This window comes from Anticarsia gemmatalis, chromosome 30, assembly GCF_050436995.1.
Source record: "Anticarsia gemmatalis isolate Benzon Research Colony breed Stoneville strain chromosome 30, ilAntGemm2 primary, whole genome shotgun sequence".
In the NCBI taxonomy this organism is placed as follows: domain Eukaryota; kingdom Metazoa; phylum Arthropoda; class Insecta; order Lepidoptera; family Erebidae; genus Anticarsia; species Anticarsia gemmatalis.
The window spans coordinates 5,386,284-5,407,221 of NC_134774.1; the positions used below are offsets into that span (position 1 = coordinate 5,386,284).

The 20,938-nt window shown below is 49.4% G+C and overlaps 1 protein-coding gene across 1 annotated transcript; it reads left to right on the forward strand.

The window, feature by feature from the left end:
* Positions 1 to 221: 221 nt before the first annotated feature.
* Zpr1 (zinc finger protein Zpr1) lies at positions 222 to 7,897 on the forward strand. Its single transcript, XM_076133792.1, has 9 exons — positions 222 to 397; positions 935 to 1,068; positions 1,352 to 1,470; positions 2,098 to 2,390; positions 3,874 to 4,036; positions 4,426 to 4,496; positions 6,831 to 6,920; positions 7,085 to 7,376; positions 7,522 to 7,897. Exons 1-9 carry the CDS (start codon positions 293 to 295, stop codon positions 7,614 to 7,616), a joined length of 1,362 nt encoding a protein of 453 aa, XP_075989907.1. The 5' UTR covers positions 222 to 292; the 3' UTR covers positions 7,617 to 7,897.
* Positions 7,898 to 20,938: the final 13,041 nt, after the last annotated feature.

Sequence of the window (20,938 nt, forward strand, 5' to 3'; positions counted from 1 at the left end):
TTTTTTTAAATGTGTTTATATTTTTATAATAACGTTTCATGTTCTTAAACGATTTATTAAATAAAAATGTCTAAAAAAAGTTACATAAAAGTAATCCCAAATACTTGCTCGAAGATTTTCGATGTCCAACATTTGTTCATGCAAGACATTCCGTTGTACGCAAATAATGCAGTACCTACATGTGTAATGTCAAAACACCGAACTGTCGTCACTGTCATTTGAAACGTGGAAGTGACATTTGCGTTGCAGAATTTTTCCAGAGCTTCCAGTTTATTTCAGTTATTTGATAAAAATGTGCAGTGTGGAGCAGAAACCTGTGTTCCGGGACCTCACGGGCGAAGACCCGGACCCCGAGGTCACCGAGATAGAGTCGCTGTGCATCAACTGCCACGCCAATGTACGTAAACATGCTAGACATTTCTCGAAACTACTATTTTCTGTTGATTTACGAGCTTACAGGATAAGAGGAGTATTGATTTTGGCTGAAACTATTGGAAATGAGCCAAAGGATTAGACTTTTAGTTTAAAATGAGTAGAAATGACTATGTTTTTTTATGATACGAGTAGATTTTGAGGTTATGATGATGTTTTCATTTTGCGTTGACCCAATGACGATTGTTTACCGACAATTAAAGTTATTTTCGTGTTTAATTCTACTCATAAGGCTTTAACTACTACGCAATATATGTCTGGAAAATCCTTGTCGTTGCACTACCTTTTAAAAACTTTGGTCGCGTATTTTTTGTATGTTTGTGTATAAAGTTTGAAATTTTATCTGACTTCCCAAGAACTCATGTCGCTAGCCTACCGTATCCTTATTTTTACGCAAATACTCAATGCAATTGTAAGGATTCTTGAAATTTTTGAAAAATTTTTCATCATAATTTTATATTTTTATTTTAGAAAATTGTCATTAAATTGTATTTCATTGCAGGGCATGACTCGTCTGCTGCTGACTCGTATCCCATACTACAAGAATGTAGTGATCATGTCGTTCTCTTGCGAGGAGTGTGGCTACGAGAACAATGAGATTCAGCCCGGGGGAGCCTTCGCCGAGCTCGGAGTCAGGTGAGACAATATACTGACTGATGAATGTTACAGATTTTTTACAATTTAAGATAAATTCATGATATTTGTTTTTTATTTAATTGCTATTATCTGTGATTGTTAAGTATTTTTTTTTTGTAAATCAAGTAAATTATTTTTTCCAATTAATATTACCTTCCTTTGTTAGTTTTAACATCTCTAAATAAGCTGTGTAACTGTACTCCAACTTGGTTAATTGACAATAAACCACATTGGTATTTGCATCATTTCATCCATGAATGAGACTTCAACTTACATGTTGCAGATGGAAGCTGCAGGTGGAGTCTCAGACGGACCTGAACCGGCAGGTGGTGAAGAGTGACTACACCAGTGTCAAGATACCTGAGCTGGACTTTGAGATACCTGCACAGAGCCAGAAAGGAGGTACACTTGTATATCACACTAATATTACAAATGCAGAAGTCTATCTGTCTGTTTGCTGGCTTTACACAGTTGAAAGGTTGTACAGATTTTTATGAAATTGAGCAAGGAGATAATTGAAGACTGGTAACAAGAACATACCTGATAGTAGGTATAATAAAATTAGAAAGTATCACATAGTCATCCACTATGAAAAACTAGCTGACCCGCGCAACTTCGCTTGCGTCACCTAAGAGAATGGGTCAAAAATTTCCCCGTTTTTGCAACATTTTTCGTTGCTACTCCGCTCCTAATGACCGTAGCGTGATGTTATATAGCCTATAGCCTTCCTCGATAAATGGGCTATCTAACACTGAAAGAATTATTCAAATCGGACCAGTAGTTCCTGAGATTAGCGCGTTCAAACAAACAAACAAACAAACTCTTCAGCTTTATAATATTAGTATAGATAATTTAGGCCCTATGAAAAGATTTTGCTCTCTTAAGTAAATGTTTTGATAGAGACTTGTTTAGTACCATAAGGTAGCTCAGAACTTTTGCTCTATTTCGAAGTTCTTAGTGTTAATAATATTGAAAGTTGGTCTCTGATTATAGCAAGTATTTCTCTAATATTCATGTATAATGTTACAGAGGTGACAACAGTGGAAGGCATAGTGTCTCGCGCGATCGCGGGGCTGACGCAGGACCAGGCGCAGCGGCGCGTGGAGCACCCGGCCGCGGCCGAACAGATCGACGCCTTCGTGCTGCGCCTGCAAGCGCTGCGCAGCCCCGGCGCGCCCTGGACGCTCGAGCTCGAGGATATCAGCGGCAACTGTTTCGTGGAGAACCCGTGCGCGCCGCGCCGCGACCCGCGCTGCGTGCGCGACGAGTTCACGCGCACCACCGACCAGAACCACGCGCTCGGAATATTCACACACGATGAGGTATACATTATCATTACAGCCCATTACTGTCCCACTGCTGGGCAAGTGCCTCCTCCCGTAATGAAGAAGGCCTTGAGTCCACTACGCTGACCAAGTGCGGGGACTTTGCATTCCTTCAAGAACCGTTGTAAATATGAAATCAAATGTAAATGATAAATAAGATCATAATCTTGTAAATGTAAAAGACGTCAAATGGTAGATTCCTTGAAGAAGACTTCATTCGGTAGAATTTTCCGGGTAATTTTCTTAAAGAAGACGTCATTTGGTAGAATTTTCCGGGTAGTTTTCTTAAAGAAGACGTCATTTGGTAGAATTTTCCGGGTAATTTTCTTAAAGAAGACGTCATTTGGTAGAATTTTCCGGGTAGTTTTCTTATAGAAGACGTCATTTGGTAGAATTTTCCGGGTAATTTTCTTGAAGAAGTCGTCATTTGGTAGAATTTTCCGGGTAATTTTCTTGAAGAAGAGGTCATTCGGTAGAAAATTCCGGCTAGTTTTATTGAAGAAGACGTCATTCGGTAGAATTTCCCGGGTAATTTTATTGAAGAAGATGTCATTTGGTAGAATTTTCCGGATAATTTTCTTGAAGAAGACTTCATTCGGTAGAATTTTCCGGGTAATTTTCTTGAAGAAGAGGTCATTCGGTAGAAAATTCCGGCTAGTTTTATTGAAGAAGACGTCATTCGGTAGAATTTCCCGGGTAATTTTATTGAAGAAGACGTCATTTGGTAGAATTTTCCGGGTAGTTTTCTTATAGAAGACGTCATTTGGTAGAATTTTCCGGGTAATTTTCTTGAAGAAGTCGTCATTTGGTAGAATTTTCCGGGTAATTTTCTTGAAGAAGAGGTCATTCGGTAGAAAATTCCGGCTAGTTTTATTGAAGAAGACGTCATTCGGTAGAATTTCCCGGGTAATTTTATTGAAGAAGATGTCATTTGGTAGAATTTTCCGGATAATTTTCTTGAAGAAGACTTCATTCGGTAGAATTTTCCGGGTAGTTTTCTTATAGAAGACGTCATTTGGTAGAATTTTCCGGGTAATTTTCTTAAAGAAGACGTCATTTGGTAGAATTTTCCGGGTAGTTTTCTTAAAGAAGACGTCATTTGGTAGAATTTTCCGGGTAATTTTCTTAAAGAAGACGTCATTTGGTAGAATTTTCCGGGTAGTTTTCTTATAGAAGACGTCATTTGGTAGAATTTTCCGGGTAATTTTCTTGAAGAAGAGGTCATTCGGTAGAAAATTCCGGCTAGTTTTATTGAAGAAGACGTCATTCGGTAGAATTTCCCGGGTAATTTTATTGAAGAAGATGTCATTTGGTAGAATTTTCCGGATAATTTTCTTGAAGAAGACTTCATTCGGTAGAATTTTCCGGGTAGTTTTCTTGAAGAAGACGTCACCTGGTAGAATTTTCCGGGTAGTTTTCTTGAAGAAGACGTCATTCGGTAGAATTTTCCTAGCAGAGTTAATGACGCGTTGTCCCGCAGGTGTCGGACACGCCGTCGGTGCTGACGCCGGCGGAGTCGCTGCTGTCGCCGGCGGACGCGAGCGCGTGCTCGTACGAGCAGCTGGCGGCCGACGAGGTCATGAGCTTCAACACCAACTGCCCCGACTGCAACGCGCCCGCCACCACCAACATGAAGGTCACCAGTACGTACGCACACACACACACACGCTACTCGCTGTACACATACTGACATCTAGTTGTTCAAGTTTGGAACTAGTTCAACAGTGACACTAACCCCCGGTTTCTGAGGTACATTTAGCGGTAGTTAATCTATTCAATAACGCTAAAATCAAAAAAAAAACGCTAACGCTAAACCGGAGATTAGTAGTTGATAAATACAGAACTGATTGTATGGTGACATCAGTACAGCAAGTGAATTTTGAACTATTGTCATTTACTTCTTTCCGTCATTAGTATAGTTCTTAGGAAATTATTTATTTTAGTTTTGGAACATTGCCTAATGCCTATATACGCTTTCAACAACAATAATTGTTACTAAACATTTGATAGAAACCGTCTATTTAATTTGCAGATATCCCGCACTTCAAGGAGGTGGTGATAATGGCGACGATGTGTGAAGCGTGCGGTCATCGTACCAACGAGGTGAGTTGACGTCACACGACACGTCACACGCAGACACGTCACACGTCATATCGCTCCTTGAATACAAAAGGGCCACAAATCGAAATCTATAAATTTTACAGGAGAGCCAAAACAAATTTTTGAAACTGTTTTTTTATAACATTTCATATATTTATTTATTAAATATAAGATGTTAATATATCATTAGATGCGTATTTTTTAGCTCTATCTTTCTACAAAATAAACTTTGTAATAGCTGTTACCTATTAAGAGAAAAAAGCATATAAGTCCCTTTTGCATTCAAAATTTGAACCAATATTATGAGAAATATGTCAAAAATTAAACACAGTTTTACAAATAAAAATGGTTAATTGTACTTATTTGGTAAAAAAACCGTATCAAAAAGTTTCATAATAATTACTAAGTAAAACCATAACTGAATGGACCAGGAAAACATTGTATTAAACAATCTAAATTAAAAAATCTTAACTTTTTATTAAGTAAGTAAAATTATTGAGATCAACTTTGTGCGTAACTTTCATTATTTTGTAAAATTAAACATCAATCATTATCATCAATCAATGGGTAACGTGACGAGTAGACTGAGTGCAGCAGGAGTATTAAAGAAATAAGATAACAGAAAAGGTTTTTGAGTTTTATAAGCCTTTATATTTAGCATTCGTAGATTATTCCAAAGCTTTTGACAGCATTACTTATTCCGCCATAGAATCATCACTCCATCCAAGTCCTACTTAAAGATACTATGTAGAATCGAACCTTCATACATCAAACTCATCAAAGCAATAGACAACAATATCATTCCAAATCCAAAGAAGCGTGAAACAGGGAGACCCGCTATCTCCCAAATTATTTACCAGCACCCTCAGAGAAATTTTCAGGAGCCTGGCGGTGTTATGGCAATCAAAAGCATAGTTGTAAGTGGTAAACAGTTAACAAACCATTGTTTTGTAGACGACATAGTCCTTTTCTCTTTTTCGGCATCGGAACTCGAATCAATGCTCAAAGATCTGAGCACGGCAAACCTTCAGATTGGACTGAGTAAGAACCGTACAAAAACCCTGGTTATGACCAACAACACAAAACGTAGGGTCGAAGTAGACGGGCACGTCATAGACTATGTCGACGAGTACACTTGCTAGGGCCAGATAACCTCTTTTAACAACCGACGGGACAAAGAGTTGGACAAACGTGTCACAAGTGCCTGAAAGAGATCCTGGTCCAGGAAAGAGCTAATGAAGGGTAACCTTCCACTGTCACTGAAGTGAAAGCTCGTCGACATGTTTATACCTGCTACCCGTCCTTATCTACGCTGCCCAAACATGGTCCCTTACGGAAAACCAGAAAGAGCCAGAGAGCGATGGAGCATAGTATATTATGCGTCAAAAGAACAGATCACGTCCGAAATTCTATACTGCGCTCCCAAACTCGCATAGCCGATGTAAGGGAGAAGACCGCCTGGCTGAAATGGAACTGAGCCGGCCACATTATACATATGCATTCGGAAAGGTGGACCCGCATATCTACCAACTGGATGCCAGAAGATGGTCATAGCAGACGCGGGAGACTTAAATGGAGATGGCGGGATGACCTAGACGCTTTTGAAAAGGACTGGTCGGACCTTGCCCCAGAAAGAGGAATTTGAAAGGAAAGGGTGCCTCTTTACTTTGCCTGCATCAAAATGTATTATTTTATTTTTAAAATTGTAACGAAAACTAAAATTATTATCATGCCAAACGGTCATATTTCTGGCCTTCTCATTCTAACACGCTAAAAATGATTATTTATTCCACAATAATTTAATGCAAAAAGGACGTATTTCAAAATATGCTACTGTTATATTACAAAATATAATAACAAATACTAGTGTTTGAATGCAAAGCGGTCGTTTTCAGAAATATGGCACTTTTGTATTACAAAATATAGTAACAAATACTATAGTTAGAATGCAAAAAGGACGTTTTCCAAAATATGGCAGTTTTGTATTGTAAAATATAATCACATTAACTTGAAATTTTGCACCCAACACAGACATATTTTGGATTGTGGCACTTTTTCATGCAACTGACGAGCATTTGCGTTGAATCTCCGGGCGCAACTCACAAAGTGGCTGTTTTGCACTGACATTACCTGTCAAAGTGAGCTAATGCAAAAAGGGCAGTAAGTCAGTGCAGCCATAATATAAGCAAAAATGATGGGGGTTTTTTTTTACTATAAAATATAGTCGGTTCAGGTGTCATTTTTGCAATAAAACGATTTTCATTTTTTTTTGAGTTGTGGCCCTTTTGCATTGAAGGAGCGATATGTTACGTTGTTAATCTCGCGTCGTGTCCGCAGGTGAAGTCAGGCGGCGGCATAGAGGAGAAGGGCGTGCGCTTCGAGGTGAAGATCAGAAATAAAAACGACTTCTCCAGAGATATACTTAAGGTGAGTGAATTTATGCGAGGAATAGAATTATAATCTAAGTTTGGTGTATGGTAACCTTATAGTAACATTGTTTAATGAGCTCAGATGTATGTCGGACTCGAGTGTACAGTACTAATGTGTAAATGTATGTATATGTGTGTGTGTATGTATGTGTCTGTGCGCAGTCGGAGACGTGCAGCATGGAGCTGCCGGAGCTGGAGCTGGAGGTGGGCGGGCGCGCGCTGGGCGGCCGCTTCACCACGGCCGAGGGGCTGCTGCGCGCCACGGCCGACCAGCTGCGCGACTCGCCCGGCGTGGGCGGCGACGCGCCCGCCATCAGCGCCGGCCTCAAGGACTTCGTGGCGCGCCTGGAGCGCGTGCTGGACGGCGGCGAGCCCGTCACCGTCGTGCTCGACGACCCCGCCGGCAACTCCTACGTGCAGAGCCTCGCCGACGACCCCACGCAGCCCGACGACGGTACGCCACTACACTCTATACAAATTACCAACAAACCACTACAGCAAGGAAGCAGACGCGTTATTACGTTAATCTTAGACAAAAGTAAATAACATAACTATTGAATTTCATGCAGAGATAATATTTCTATGCGTGTATGTGGCAGGTCTGACGATCACCCGCTACGAGCGCACGTTCGAGCAGAACGAGGAGCTCGGCCTCAACGACATGAACACGGACTCCTACCAGCAGGACACGTAGCGACATCTACACACCACACCGTAGAACTATTTATACTTATACTGTACTACTAACGACATCTGTACGCGGCTCAATGAAACTAATTATATGCAAAATACTGCTAGTGGCATCTATTGATACGTGCTTGACAACAACAACGAACATTGTTTCAAAACTGTCGGTAATATGCTATTTCATATTCAGTTTGTAGAGTATTGCCTGCTACTTAATAACTATGGCAAGGTATTTAAAATCTTATGTAAATATGAAAAACAATATTTTACTTTTACAATAAATGAGTAAGAAAATCTTGTGGTTTTATTGAGAAAACCTATTGGCATGGATCTGCGCCAGCTGGTATAATTAAATGAAATGAATGTATGAAACGAAATAAATGAATTAAATAAATGAAATGAATGAATGAATGAAATGAAAGATTAAATGAATGAAATGAAAGATTAAATGAATGAATGAAATGAATGAATGAAATGAATGAATGAAATGAATGAATGAAATGAATGAATGAAATGAATGAATGAAATGAATGAAATGAATGAAATGAATGAAATGAATGAAATGAATGAAATGAATGAAATGAATGAAATGAATGAAATGAATGAAATGAATGAAATGAATGAAATGAATGAAATGAATGAAATGAATGAAATGAATGAAATGAATGAAATGAATGAAATGAATGAAATGAATGAAATGAATGAAATGAATGAAATGAATGAAATGAATGAAATGAATGAAATGAATGAAATGAATGAAATGAATGAAATGAATGAAATGAATGAAATGAATGAAATGAATGAAATGAATGAAATGAATGAAATGAATGAAATGAATGAAATGAATGAAATGAATGAAATGAATGAAATGAATGAAATGAATGAAATGAATGAAATGAATGAAATGAATGAAATGAATGAAATGAATGAAATGAATGAAATGAATGAAATGAATGAAATGAATGAAATGAATGAAATGAATGAAATGAATGAAATGAATGAAATGAATGAAATGAATGAAATGAATGAAATGAATGAAATGAATGAAATGAATGAAATGAATGAAATGAATGAAATGAATGAAATGAATGAAATGAATGAAATGAATGAAATGAATGAAATGAATGAAATGAATGAAATGAATGAAATGAATGAAATGAATGAAATGAATGAAATGAATGAAATGAATGAAATGAATTGAACGAACAATGGCTGAAAGGCGCATTATTATTCCAATACAAGAAAACAAGTGCGATTCCGACGGCAAGCAGGTGTGACAAGCGACCTGTGTAAAGGATGATTAGGTTAGGTTAGGTTAGGTTAGGTTAGGTTAGGTTAGGTTAGGTTAGGTTAGGTTAGGTTAGGTTAGGTTAGGTTAGGTTAGGTTAGGTTAGGTTAGGTTAGGTTAGGTTAGGTTAGGTTAGGTTAGGTTAGGTTAGGTTCCCCCCCGACGGGTCTCCACCTTGCTGTGGTGGGGGGGCTTAGTAGCCGCAACCTTGAGTCCGCGGATTCGGTTGCGGTGAACCAAGAGGGACCCAGTGGAGAGGCCGCTTCCCCGTCTGGGTGGTACCGCTGTAGCCCGGGGGACCAAAGCGGCCGGCCGGCTGGGCCTAGGCGACGTAAGCCTGGCCGGTTTAGGAGAGGCTAGTCGCGGAGGAAGGGAGGTAGCTCAACCCTATCCTCCGCGACTGGGCGGGGCCGTACCGCGAGATGCGGCAACGGTGGGGCTGCCGTGGGGAGCCGGGGGTCGGGCGGTCGGACCCGGCTCTTAACCCATGGCGGCTGATGGAGGAGAGGCCGCTTCCCCGTCTGGGTGGTACCGTTGTAGCCCGGGGGACCAAAAGCGGCCGGCCGGCTGGGCTGAGTGGACTCAGTCTGGCCGGTTTTGGAGAGGCTAGTCGCGGAGGAAGGGATGTATCCCATCCTCCGCGACTGGGCGGGGCCGTACCGCGAGATGCGGCAACGGTGGGGCTGCCGTGGGGAGCCGGGGGTCGGGCGGTCGGACCCGGCTCTTAACCCATGGCGGCTGATGGAGGAGAGGCCGCTTCCCCGTCTGGGTGGTACCGTTGTAGCCCGGGGGACCAAAAGCGGCCGGCCGGCTGGGCTGAGTGGACTCAGTCTGGCCGGTTTTGGAGAGGCTAGTCGCGGCGGAAGGGATGTATCCCTTCCTCCGCGACTGGGCGGGGCCGTACCGCGAGATGCGGCAACGGTGGGGCTGCCGTGGGGAGCCGGGGGTCGGGCGGTCGGACCCGGCTCTTAACCCATGGCGGCTGATGGAGGAGAGGCCGCTTCCCCGTCTGGGTGGTACCGTTGTAGCCCGGGGGACCAAAAGCGGCCGGCCGGCTGGGCTGAGTGGACTCAGTCTGGCCGGTTTTGGAGGGGCTGGTCGCGGAGGAAGGGATGTATCCTATCTCCGCGACTGGGCGGGGCCGCACCGTGAGATGCGGCAACGGTGGGGCTGCCGTGGGGAGCCGGGGGTCGGGCGGTCGGACCCGGCTCTTAACCCATGGCGGCTGGTGGTGGGACCGTAGGGCCCGGGAGCGTTGGGATCTCGCTCTCGGGCTCGTTGGTCGGAGGGAAGGTTGCGGCGGCCTACACACCTTTCCGCCGCCGGCGGCCGGGACATGCTGCGCATCTGCGCGTGGCCTGTCCCGGCTTCCGAAGGCCCCCTGGCTGGCGAACTCGGGGGAGTTTTCCGGCCATTGCACAAGGGGGCATAGTGGGGGGACGGCATCCGTGTGTTGGGGTGTCGTCCCACACTGTGGAGGAGTCCACATTGTGGACGGCCGCGTCGGGGTCGCGGATGTGTGCCTAAAGGCGTTCCCGTGGCCTCGGCACTATGCGGCGAGGAGGAGGCAACACCTCGGTGGTTTAGTGGGTAGGCCTAGCCCTTCTGGTTCGGAGAGCCCCACATACCCCAGCGCTCCCCCGGGCGCTGGGGATGCAATTTCATGCATTAACCGAGTTAAAAAAAAAAAAAAAAAAAAAAGGTTAGGTTAGGTTAGGTTAGGTTAGGTTAGGTTAGGTTAGGTTAGGTTAGGTTAGGTTAGGTTAGGTTAGGTTAGGTTAGGTTAGGTTAGGTTAGGTTAGGTTAGGTTAGGTTAGGTTAGGTTAGGTTAGGTTAGGTTAGGTTAGGTTAGGTTAGGTTAGGTTAGGTTAGGTTAGGTTAGGTTAGGTTAGGTTAGGTTAGGTTAGGTTAGGTTAGGTTAGGTTAGGTTAGGTTAGGTTAGGTTAGGTTAGGTTAGGTTAGGTTAGGTTAGGTTAGGTTAGGTTAGGTTAGGTTAGGTTAGGTTAGGTTAGGTTAGGTTAGGTTAGGTTAGGTTAGGTTAGGTTAGGTTAGGTTAGGTTAGGTTAGGTTAGGTTAGGTTAGGTTAGGTTAGGTTAGGTTAGGTTAGGTTAGGTTAGGTTAGGTTAGGTTAGGTTAGGTTAGGTTAGGTTAGGTTAGGTTAGGTTAGGTTAGGTTAGGTTAGGTTAGGTTAGGTTAGGTTAGGTTAGGTTAGGTTAGGTTAGGTTAGGTTAGGTTAGGTTTTTTTTTTTTTTTTTTTTTTTTTTTTTTTTTTTTTTTTTTTTTTTTTTTTTTTTTTTTCCTAGCTACCCCTAACATGGAGGTCAGGGTCCTTGGCAAGCTATCTAATTTCTTACTCTTCTTTCTCTTTCTCGCACTTCTTTTCCTCATCTTTCATACTTGCATACCTATTCTATTTTTAATCTACCATTAAGTACACACAGGGGGGGCTTAGGTTAGGGTCGGATGGTGGGATGGGAAGGGGGGAAGGGGGGGGGGAGGGGGGGGAGAAGGGTCATTTGTTTTATTTTTACATTTGTGTTTTCTGCTTATATCTATATACTTAACACTACTTATATTACACTTATGATTATTGCTTACTCATTCTTACAATTTTTATTTATACTTATACTAAATCTATATGCTATTTTTAATATATATAACAATATATTAAATAGTCATATTTTTCTTATGCTATTTTTATATTTAGTACAATTTTGTCTTATAGCTACCAATACACAATTATTACTAGTTGTTTGGTTCCCAGCCAGTCTAGGCCAGTTTTTGACGTGAGCGGATTTCGCAGGTTTTGTTCCAGGATGCATTATCAGGATGGACTGAGAACAAACTGCTGCCATTCGGTGGTAAGTCGTTGACTGACCTGACCTTTTGTTGTGCGTTTTCTTTTCCTCTTGTTTAACAAAACTTAAACCTTCGGAAAAGCTGCCACTCTCCGCGCGGGCCATTGCAACCAAGTTGGTCGTGTAGATTTGTGTGCTTGTGTGTGTATTTTGTGTTGTAGTGTAGTGTGTGCGAGTGTTCATCTGCTTTTCGCTTCTCCTCTCCAGTGTGGTTATGCTGCTTTTGGTCCCCATTTCCACCTTAGCAGTAGGCAACCGACGCTCGGGCCAGAGCGTCCCACTTCCTTCGCACTGGGCATTCAGCACTGAATGCGTTGTGCTGGACGTGGGCCGCGCCCGCCCGGGCGCAGTTGCGACACGCTGGTGGTTCTCCCGCTGCCATGTCTGCGCACTTGTCCCTCATGTGAGGGCCTCCGCAGTGGCTGCAGAGATCGGCCGGCTCACTGCAGAGGCGCTTGCTGTGTCCATATGCGAGGCACCGGGTGCACTGCACCAGCGGCGACTGGTCCTCAACTCGCACGTTCTGCAGGTCGACCTTCAGTCTTCCTGCAGCCACTGCCCTTGCCCATATTGTCGGAGACACCCTCAAAACGATGTTTGCGTTGTGGGGGTTCCGCGCTTTCCTCCTATACTTGACTTCCATCCTGTCTTCCTCGTCGGCGAGGGCGCCAAAAACACCCGCATTCTGGCTCCGAAGGGCGCCCAGTACCTCCACATCGCTGTGGACGGTCAGGACGTCCCTCAGGACCAGGAGCGGGTCCTTGTTTTTGACCTCCTCGGCGACGAGTTGACCCCCGCTGTCCTTAAGCTTGCTAATTACTTTTTCCCTTTCTTCCTTCGTCTTGCATCCTAGTACTATTTTCCTATCCCTAGCTTTCCGCACTCTTTCAACTTTCACCCATCCATTCTTAGCATCAATCGTCTTTCTTACCTTCTCTAATACTTCCTCTCCAGTGTCCTCTTCATTCCTTGATGTGACTATGACTGAGTGAAGAGTCGCAGGCTCCCTACTGCTTTCCGCTCGGACTGCGTTGGCGTAGCTCAGCTGCGGTCTCTCCACCAGTAGGTCCAGGCGTTCCCTATTTTCCTTCAGGATCCTATTATTCTCTTCCACTCTTTCCATTAAGGCCCTGACATTCTCCAGGGAGACGGAGCAGGCAGGGGGGGGATTATCCTTCCCTATCTGCTCCGTCACCCCGGTTCCCTCACTTTCATCTCTTTCTGTCCCCCCTTCTACAGAGGACCCCGCTTCCGCCTCTTTAAAGAGTCTCATTAGGTGGCTGAGGGCCGCCTTTAGGGTCTCCTTTATGTCCCCCCTAAGGTTGCGAGACTCAGAGAGGGCCCTGTGCCCCTTGGCGAACCATGAGTTGGCTTCCTCTCTTCGGCTCTTTGGGGGGCTCGTAGGTGAAATTTGGAGCCTGGAGGGAAGCTCTCCTTCCAAGCACCGTATGGGAGCCCGTTTCTTCTTGGTCACCATAATGGTGGCCAAGGTTGGCATGTGTTTGGGAGACGGGGTTGTCACTGTAGCAGGGGGGGGCCTTCTTGTAGGGCTGGTAACCCTGGCTGACTCCCGCTCGCCGACACTCCGTCTCGCGTTTTGTCCCGCGGGTCGGTCTGTCGGGCTGTTGGAGCCGGGATCTGCCTTCGATTTTGACACCCTTTTCACGGGCGTCCTGTCTAGGGAGTATTGACCAAACATCCTTCCCTCTACTTACGCAAAACCTTAGCTATACCTAAAGTCAAAGTTTTACAACTTTTGTTGCAGGTCGCGTGTGTTGCTGTCCAGCAGCTGTCAAGATTCCCGATGCGAGATGTCGCTCAGGTGAGTTTGCGTAGGTGTGTGTCTCTGTGTGTGTACGTGTTTGGTTTTGAGTGTGTGTGTGCGCGTATGTGTGTGTGTGTGTGTGTGTGTGTATGTGTGTGAGTGTGAGGTAAATGTATGCGTATTGTGGATAGTGGTGTGAGTGCGTGAGAGTGCCCTCAGTCCAGGATGTGTTCTATATGTAAAGGGTATAGAACGGTCAGGAAGGGGGGATGGGGGGGAGGGGGCGAGGGAGGGGATGTCTAGATAGTGAGGGAATAGGGGTAGCTATCCGTCACGTCAAAAACCGGGTCAAAAATTTTGGGCAAAATCCGGGTGTAAAGTCCCGGACTGTCCTAGGGTCCCGGGATGAAGTCCCAGACAGGAAGAGGCGGTTGTCCAGGCTTTGCTCAGATGACTGGAGCAAGTCCCGTTCAAATCGGGTCACTGGGGCCCGAGATATAGGACTTTGAAAAATCCAAGATGGCGGTCAAAATGGCCGCCACCAGGTTATGGTGCCAGTTGATCCGCCCGCTCCTGTCAAGTACTCCAGCGAAAATCCCGAGTCGCTACGACCACTGGGGCCGGAGCTATCGTCGATTTAAATTTTCAATATGGCAGCCAATATGGCTGCTTGTCAGCTGTCAGTTGGCTGTCAGAGCTGTCAAATTTTGACAGCTATTTTCAAATTGCTGTAACTCCGTTCCCCGTGGTCGCAGCGACACGGGGTTTTTTCCTGTAATATCGGCGTTTTAGGCCGCGTCGAATAAAATTATTATGGGGGATGCAACCCCAACCCTTATATAAAATTTGAAAATTTTTGCCGGTTTTTTCCAAATAACTTAAAAACTACTTAACCTAAAAACTTAATTTAACTTATATTTAACTAGTCTAAGTAGCGCCTACAAGGCGACGGTGGAGCGGGGTTATAGCGACCACCCCTACTGCCCCCACGTGTCAACCCCTAAAATTAAAAAATTTATAACTCGAAAACTACTGAACCGAAAAATCTGAAATTTTCAGGGGTTGTAGAGTCGGCAAATGCCTATCTAATACTAATTTAAAAAGTGGGGGTCATAGATCTTAATTTTGAAAAAAGTAATTTTGAAATTTGGAAAAATTTTGTAATCGCTATAACTCCGCCCTTACTTGAGTCCCGATGACGCGCGATGTGTCCCCTGTCTCGACTCGGAGAGGCGCAGGCTGCGGCACTGCCAGATCCAGCCGCACTCCTCGGGATGGGTGACCACGTGCCCACGTGGTACTTGTTTTTCTGGCTTTTTCTCAGCCGTTTTCAGCCGGTTAGGTTAGGTTAGGTTAGGTTAGGTTAGGTTAGGTTAGGTTAGGTTAGGTTAGGTTAGGTTAGGTTAGGTTAGGTTAGGTTAGGTTAGGTTAGGTTAGGTTAGGTTAGGTTAGGTTAGGTTAGGTTAGGTTAGGTTAGGTTCCCCCTCGTGGGTCTGCACCTTGTCGTGGTGAGGGGGCTCAGTAGCATTAGCGAAGCCAAGACAGACCCGAAGGGACCGTTTCGTTCTGAGGCCTTCAGGCTCAGAACCAGGTCCCTTCACACCGTGTGGTGGTGCGCGAGCGCCACTGCGCGAGAGAGGAAGGAAAACCTCTATAAAAAACCATGGGGGGGCGGACTTTCATGTCCTGCCCGGGGTGGGGGTTTCCGCTGAGTACCGTTCTCGGCGGACCCAAACCGCAAGCCTGGCTCAACTCTCGGGTCAGGATCGGGGGTCGCTGTCGGAGGTCGGGGAGACAGCGGTCGCGAGGAAGAAAACCTCTATAAAAAAATAACCCTAACCGTAAGGTTGCCCGTGCCGAGGCGGTGCGTGGCCGGCAGGTGGTTCGGTCGCTAGCGGGTGTTAGGTTAAGTTTTAGTTTTTAAGGTTTTGTAGGGACCAACCCTAATTAAAAAAAAGGAAACAACATGGAGATCGCATATTGTAATACTGTGGTACCCCAGGTCGGTACCGGCAGCGCCGCTGCCGGAGAATCCGACCCCGCCGTTCCGGCGGGCAGAGCCCCCTCGTACTCTGGGGAGGGGCAACAAATGCGTTCCGACAGCCGGCTGGAAAGTTCGGTTGTCGATGGGCCGTCCTGCGCCTCGGGAGGTCCTGGGTCTGGAGAGGCAGGAGGAGGTAGAGTTGAGGTCGGAGAAGGTGACCTTGTTTCATCAGGTCCACCTGGAACGGGTGTCGGAGCCACTTCGGTGGCTCACAGTACTGATAGCACCAGCAAATCAAACAAGGAGTGCCTTCCGAACAGAGATGGTAAGGGAAGATTCCTTCCATCCAAAAAGGTCGAGATTGGGGGCAAAAAGCCCGGCAGCTTAGACTGCGCAATGGAGGAGGGGCGGCGCACGCCCAGTTTTGTGCGCCCCTCGTCGGTGATCGGAGGAGGAGGGGGTTCTAGGCCCCTGTCCCCCGTTGTAGTGCTGGAGCGGCTCCCAATCCACCTCGGGAGCCCCAGTGTGAGGACGAGGTCCTGTGCGGCTCAGGAGTCCAGTGTCGATTCCGACACTGGCTCCGAAATGAGCATTCAATCCGACGGGAATCATCCGTCGGAGAGCGGACGCTTATGGCGTAAACGTCGACCGCGCCCCGAGTCCGAGGAGTCGGATGGGGCGCGGAAGAAGAAAAAGGCACCGGCAAAGAAATTGCCAGAGTCTGACGCGGAAGACAAGTCTGCCAAACAATTGGCTGACGCCATCAACGACAACTTGGAGGCAGTGGTCGAGGTCGCCGACAAGTCCGGGAACCTTAAAGGGACCTTTATTAAGTCCCTAAAGGACGCCGCCCGGAACATCAGGCTGGCGGCGTCGGAGCTAAGTCGGCGGTCAGCGACTAATGAAAACTTGGCGCTACAAGCGCAAAACAGTCGGCTAAAGGCGGAGGTCGACCACCTCAAAAAGGAGATGGCGGCCCTGAAATCCGTGGTGGAGAACATCCACACCACCACCGGCGCCCAGCCCGTAACAACTGGGCAGGCGTCTCCGTCTGTGGAATCCGCCATCGCCGACCTCCGCCTCATGGTGGACGCACGATTTGGGGCCATAGAGGCCCGGCTTCCGCCGGAGCCTCGCATCCGTCCGCCCCTAGCGGCGGATAAGAAAGCGGCAGGCACACCCCCTGTGCCCGCCGCTAGAGCGACGACGACGGCGGCACCAACCCCCGCCGCCAGAAAGGGCAAGGCGACAGCGCCACCAGCGCCGGCAGCAGAGCCCGCCACTGTGCCAAATCCACCGGCTCCCTCGACCAGAAAAGGAAAGGGGGGCAAAAAGGGCAAGCCGTCCTACAGCGCAGTGGCGGCCACGCCCGCCAAAGAGGTTCCAGCAATCCCGGCGACTGCCAACGTGTGGCAGCTCGTCGGGAAGAACGGGAAAGCGGTCAAGGCGCCCAAGAAGAAGGCGTCCAAGAAAAAGAAGGAGGCGAAGCTCCGGACTCCAAAGTCGGCTGCAGTCGTCATTACACTGCAGCCGGAGGCGTTGAAGAACGGCACTTCCTACAAAGACGTCATTGGGGACGCAAAGGCCAAGATAAACCTGGCCGATTTGGGCATTGGCCCCAATGACGTCCGTTTTAAGGTTGCCGCCACGGGGGCTCGGATGTTCGAGCTCCCAGGAACGTCCGGAGCCGAGAAAGCAGATGCCTTCGCCTCCAAACTGCGAGAGGTACTGCCGGAGGACATCGTCCGCGTGTCCAGGCCCACGAAATCCGCCGAGCTACGCATTACGGGCCTGGACGACTCTACCTCCGCAGAGGAAGTTAAAGCCGCCCTCTCTAGGGCTGGCGAGTGCCCAGCGGACTCCGTTCGGCTGGGTCAGATCCGCCTCGGCCCTCACGGCGGCGGATCTATTTGGGCCTGCTGCCCAGTCGCGGCGGCCAAAAAACTTGTCGATGGCCGCCGCCTATTGATCGGTTGGGTGTCGGCGCGGGTGGAGCTTCTCCCCCCACGCGAACGTCGCTGCTACCGCTGCCTGGAAGGTGGCCATGTCTGTGCGCGGTGCACATCTGAAGTAGATAGGAGCGGCACGTGCTTCCGGTGCGGCAAGCCGGGCCACATTGCCCGGTCGTGTTCGGAAGCACCGAACTGTGCCGTTTGCGCCGCGGCAGGCAGGCCGGCGGCGCACGTGGTGGGGAGCAAAGCCTGCGCCCCACCAAAGGGCCAAAAGAAGAAGGGGAATTCGGGGGAAAACCCAAAGAGAAACAAGAAGAAGAAGAGCAAGAAGACTGCGAAGAAGGCCAAGGCCGCTTCGCAGTCGTCAGACCGGCCCGCGGCTTCCAGTGCCGCTAATGCGCCGGTAGACGTGGTGGAGATGGAGACCCAACATTAATGGCTCTCCATCTCCTCCAAACAAATTTGAACCACTGTGCCAGGGCCCAGGATCTTTTCTCCCAAAGCCTGGCACAGTGGTCAATAAAGTTGGCAGTGGCGGCAGAGCCGTATTTTGTCCCGCCCAGGGATGACTGGGCGGGTGATTTAGACGGCTTAGTAGCCGTAGTCTCCCCGGCCGCCGTCGGAGTTCCGCCCCTCGTACCCACAGCGAGGGGCCATGGTTATGTGGCGGTCACATGGGGAGACATAGTCGTCGTCGGCGTCTACTTCTCGCCAAACCGGAGCCTGGCCGAATTCGAGGCGTTTCTCGCGCGGATCGGCACCGTGGTCGGCCGTGATAGGTCTCGCCCCGCCTTGGTCCTGGGGGACTTCAATGCCAAGTCCACGGCTTGGGGTTCCCCCTCTACGGACGCGCGGGGCGAGGAAGTCGAAGATTGGTTGGCGGCCACGGGCCTTGTTGTCTTGAACCGGGGTGCCGTGGACACGTGCGTGCGCCAGCGGGGTGGGTCCATAGTGGACCTCACATTTGCCACCCCCGCACTTGCGCCCCGTGTCCAGTCCTGGAGAGTCCTCGAGGGGGTTGAGACCTTATCTGACCACAGATACATACGGTTCAGCATCTCCCCGGTTACCTCGAGGGCCTTGCCTAGCCAGGATGCCCCGGTCGAAGTCGGACCGCGCTGGTCCCTGAAACGCCTCGACAGGGAGGCGCTAGTCGAAGCCTCCATCGTCGACGCCTGGATTTCGCAGGCGTCAGAAGATCGACCCGTCGACGTGGAGGCGGAAGCGGACAGGCTCCGGGCAGACATGACCCGCGTCTGCGATATTGCGATGCCCCGCGTCCGGTTCTGTCCCGGACGGCGGAGGGTATATTGGTGGTCGGCGGAAATCGCGCAGTTGCGCAAGAATTGTACTGCGGCACGCCGCCGCTACCAACGCCTCCGCAGGAGGCGTCGCCGACCCCCAGACGCGGAGTCACAAGAGGCGGAGCTGTACGAGAGGTACAGAGCGGCGAAGAAGGCCCTGTCCACCGAAATCTGCAGGGCCAAAACCGCCGCCTGGGGAACTCTTCTGGAGACACTGGATACCGATCCATGGGGGCGCCCGTATCGCTGGGTCAGGGGCAAACTTCGCCCCTGGGCCCCCCCACTTACGCAAAGTCTCCAGCCCCAGGTGGTCGAGAACGTGGTGTCCGCTCTGTTCCCTCTCAGGGCGGCACACATCCCGCCGCCCATGGCTCCGCCGGGCGAGACGCCGACGACGACGACGGCAGAGGAGGAGGAGGAAATTCCCCCGGTGACCCGGGTAGACCTGAGGGTGGCGGTGCAACGCCTCGCGGCAAAAAACACCGCCCCAGGGCCCGACGGCATTCCAGGCCGAGCGTGGGTCCTGGCTCGAGAGGCCCTCGAGCCCCGACTACTGGGGCTCTACAACGCGTGCATAGAGAGGGGCGAGTTCCCGGCACCGTGGAAGACCGGGAAGCTCGTCCTGCTGAAGAAGGAGGGGCGCCCCGCGGACTCGCCGTCCGCGTACCGGCCCATAGTGTTGCTGGACGAGGTGGGCAAGCTCTTTGAGCGCATCCTTGCAGACCGCCTCGTCGCACACCTAAGTTGTGTTGGGCCGGACCTAGCGGACCAACAATTTGGGTTCCGCAAAGGGCGCTCCACGATCGACGCAATTGCACGCGTCAGGGCCCTGGCGGAGGACGCAGTAGCCCAGGGAGAGGTCGTCTTGGCGGTGTCACTCGACATCGCCAACGCCTTTAACACCCTCCCCTGGAGCAGCATACGGGTGGCACTGGAGTATCACAGAGTGCCACTCTACCTCCGCCGCATTGTCGGGGCTTATCTAGAAGGACGATCTATTGTCTACCCGGGTCAAAGTAGTTGGTCCAGAAAAGTGGTGTCTTGTGGGGTTCCACAGGGGTCGGTTTTAGGCCCTCTCCTGTGGAACGTAGGGTACAATTATGTACTACGCGGTGCGCTCCCGCCGGGCGTCGGCATATTCTGCTATGCCGACGACACGTTAGTAACAGCCCGGGGGAAGACGCACCGCGACGCGGAAGTGCTGGCCACAGCTGGGGTCGCACAAGTAGTCGCTCGCATCCGGCGGCTGGGTCTGGAGGTGGCACTCGAAAAGTCGGAGGCCCTATTCTTCTATGGGCCCCGACGCCGCCCTCCACCTGGATCCAGCATCATAGTAGGCGGAGTCACCATCGGCATTGCTTCGTCGATGAGATACCTCGGATTGACTCTCGACGGCCGATGGGACTTCACAGCCCACTTCAGTCGGCTGGCCCCCAAACTCGTAGGTGCGGCGGGCGCACTATCTCGCCTGCTGCCAAACCTCGGGGGGCCAAACAACACCTGCCGACGGCTGTACGCCGGGATCGTGCGGTCAATGGCCCTATATGGCTCTCCCATCTGGGCCAATGCCCTGTCGGCCAAAAACATCGCCGCGCTGCGACGTCCGCAGCGGGTGATGGCCGTCAGGGCCGTGAGAGGCTACCGCACGATCTCCTTCGAAGTGGCGTGCCTACTGGCCGGAACGCCGCCGTGGGACTTGGACGCGGGGGCCCTCGCGTCACTCTATACATGGCGCGAGGAGGCCCGAGGCGGAGGCTCACTGCCAGCGCCTCAAGAAATCGAGGCGCGGAGAGCAGAGCTCCGCCAAGATGTCCTGGCGGCGTGGAAGCGGCGACTAGAAGACCCCAGCGCCGGCCTCATAACCATCGAGGCCGTGCGGCCGGCGGTCACGGAGTGGCTGGAGAGAGGGCACGGCGCGCTCACATATCGGCTGACGCAGGTCTTGACCGGACACGGTTGTTTCGGCAAGTACCTGTGTCGCATAGGCCGCGAGCAGACGCCCAGGTGCCATCACTGTGGAGACTGCCCCGATACGGCGCTGCATACGCTGGCACACTGCCAGGCGTGGTCGTCGCAGCGCCGTCAATTGACCGGGGTGGTCGGGAGCGACCTCTCGCTCTCGGCTGTGGTTCTGTCCATGGTCGGGAGCGAGGCAGCGTGGTCGGCCGTCGCCTCATT

Coding starts and splice junctions, on each gene's coding strand:
- Zpr1 (XM_076133792.1), top strand. CDS start 293: ATGTGCAGTGTGGAGCAGAAACCTGTGTTCCGGGACCTCACGGGCGAA. Junction 1,069..1,351: donor TTCGCCGAGCTCGGAGTCAG/GTGAGACAATAT, acceptor TACATGTTGCAG/ATGGAAGCTGCAGGTGGAGT. Junction 4,497..6,830: donor GCGGTCATCGTACCAACGAG/GTGAGTTGACGT, acceptor TCGTGTCCGCAG/GTGAAGTCAGGCGGCGGCAT.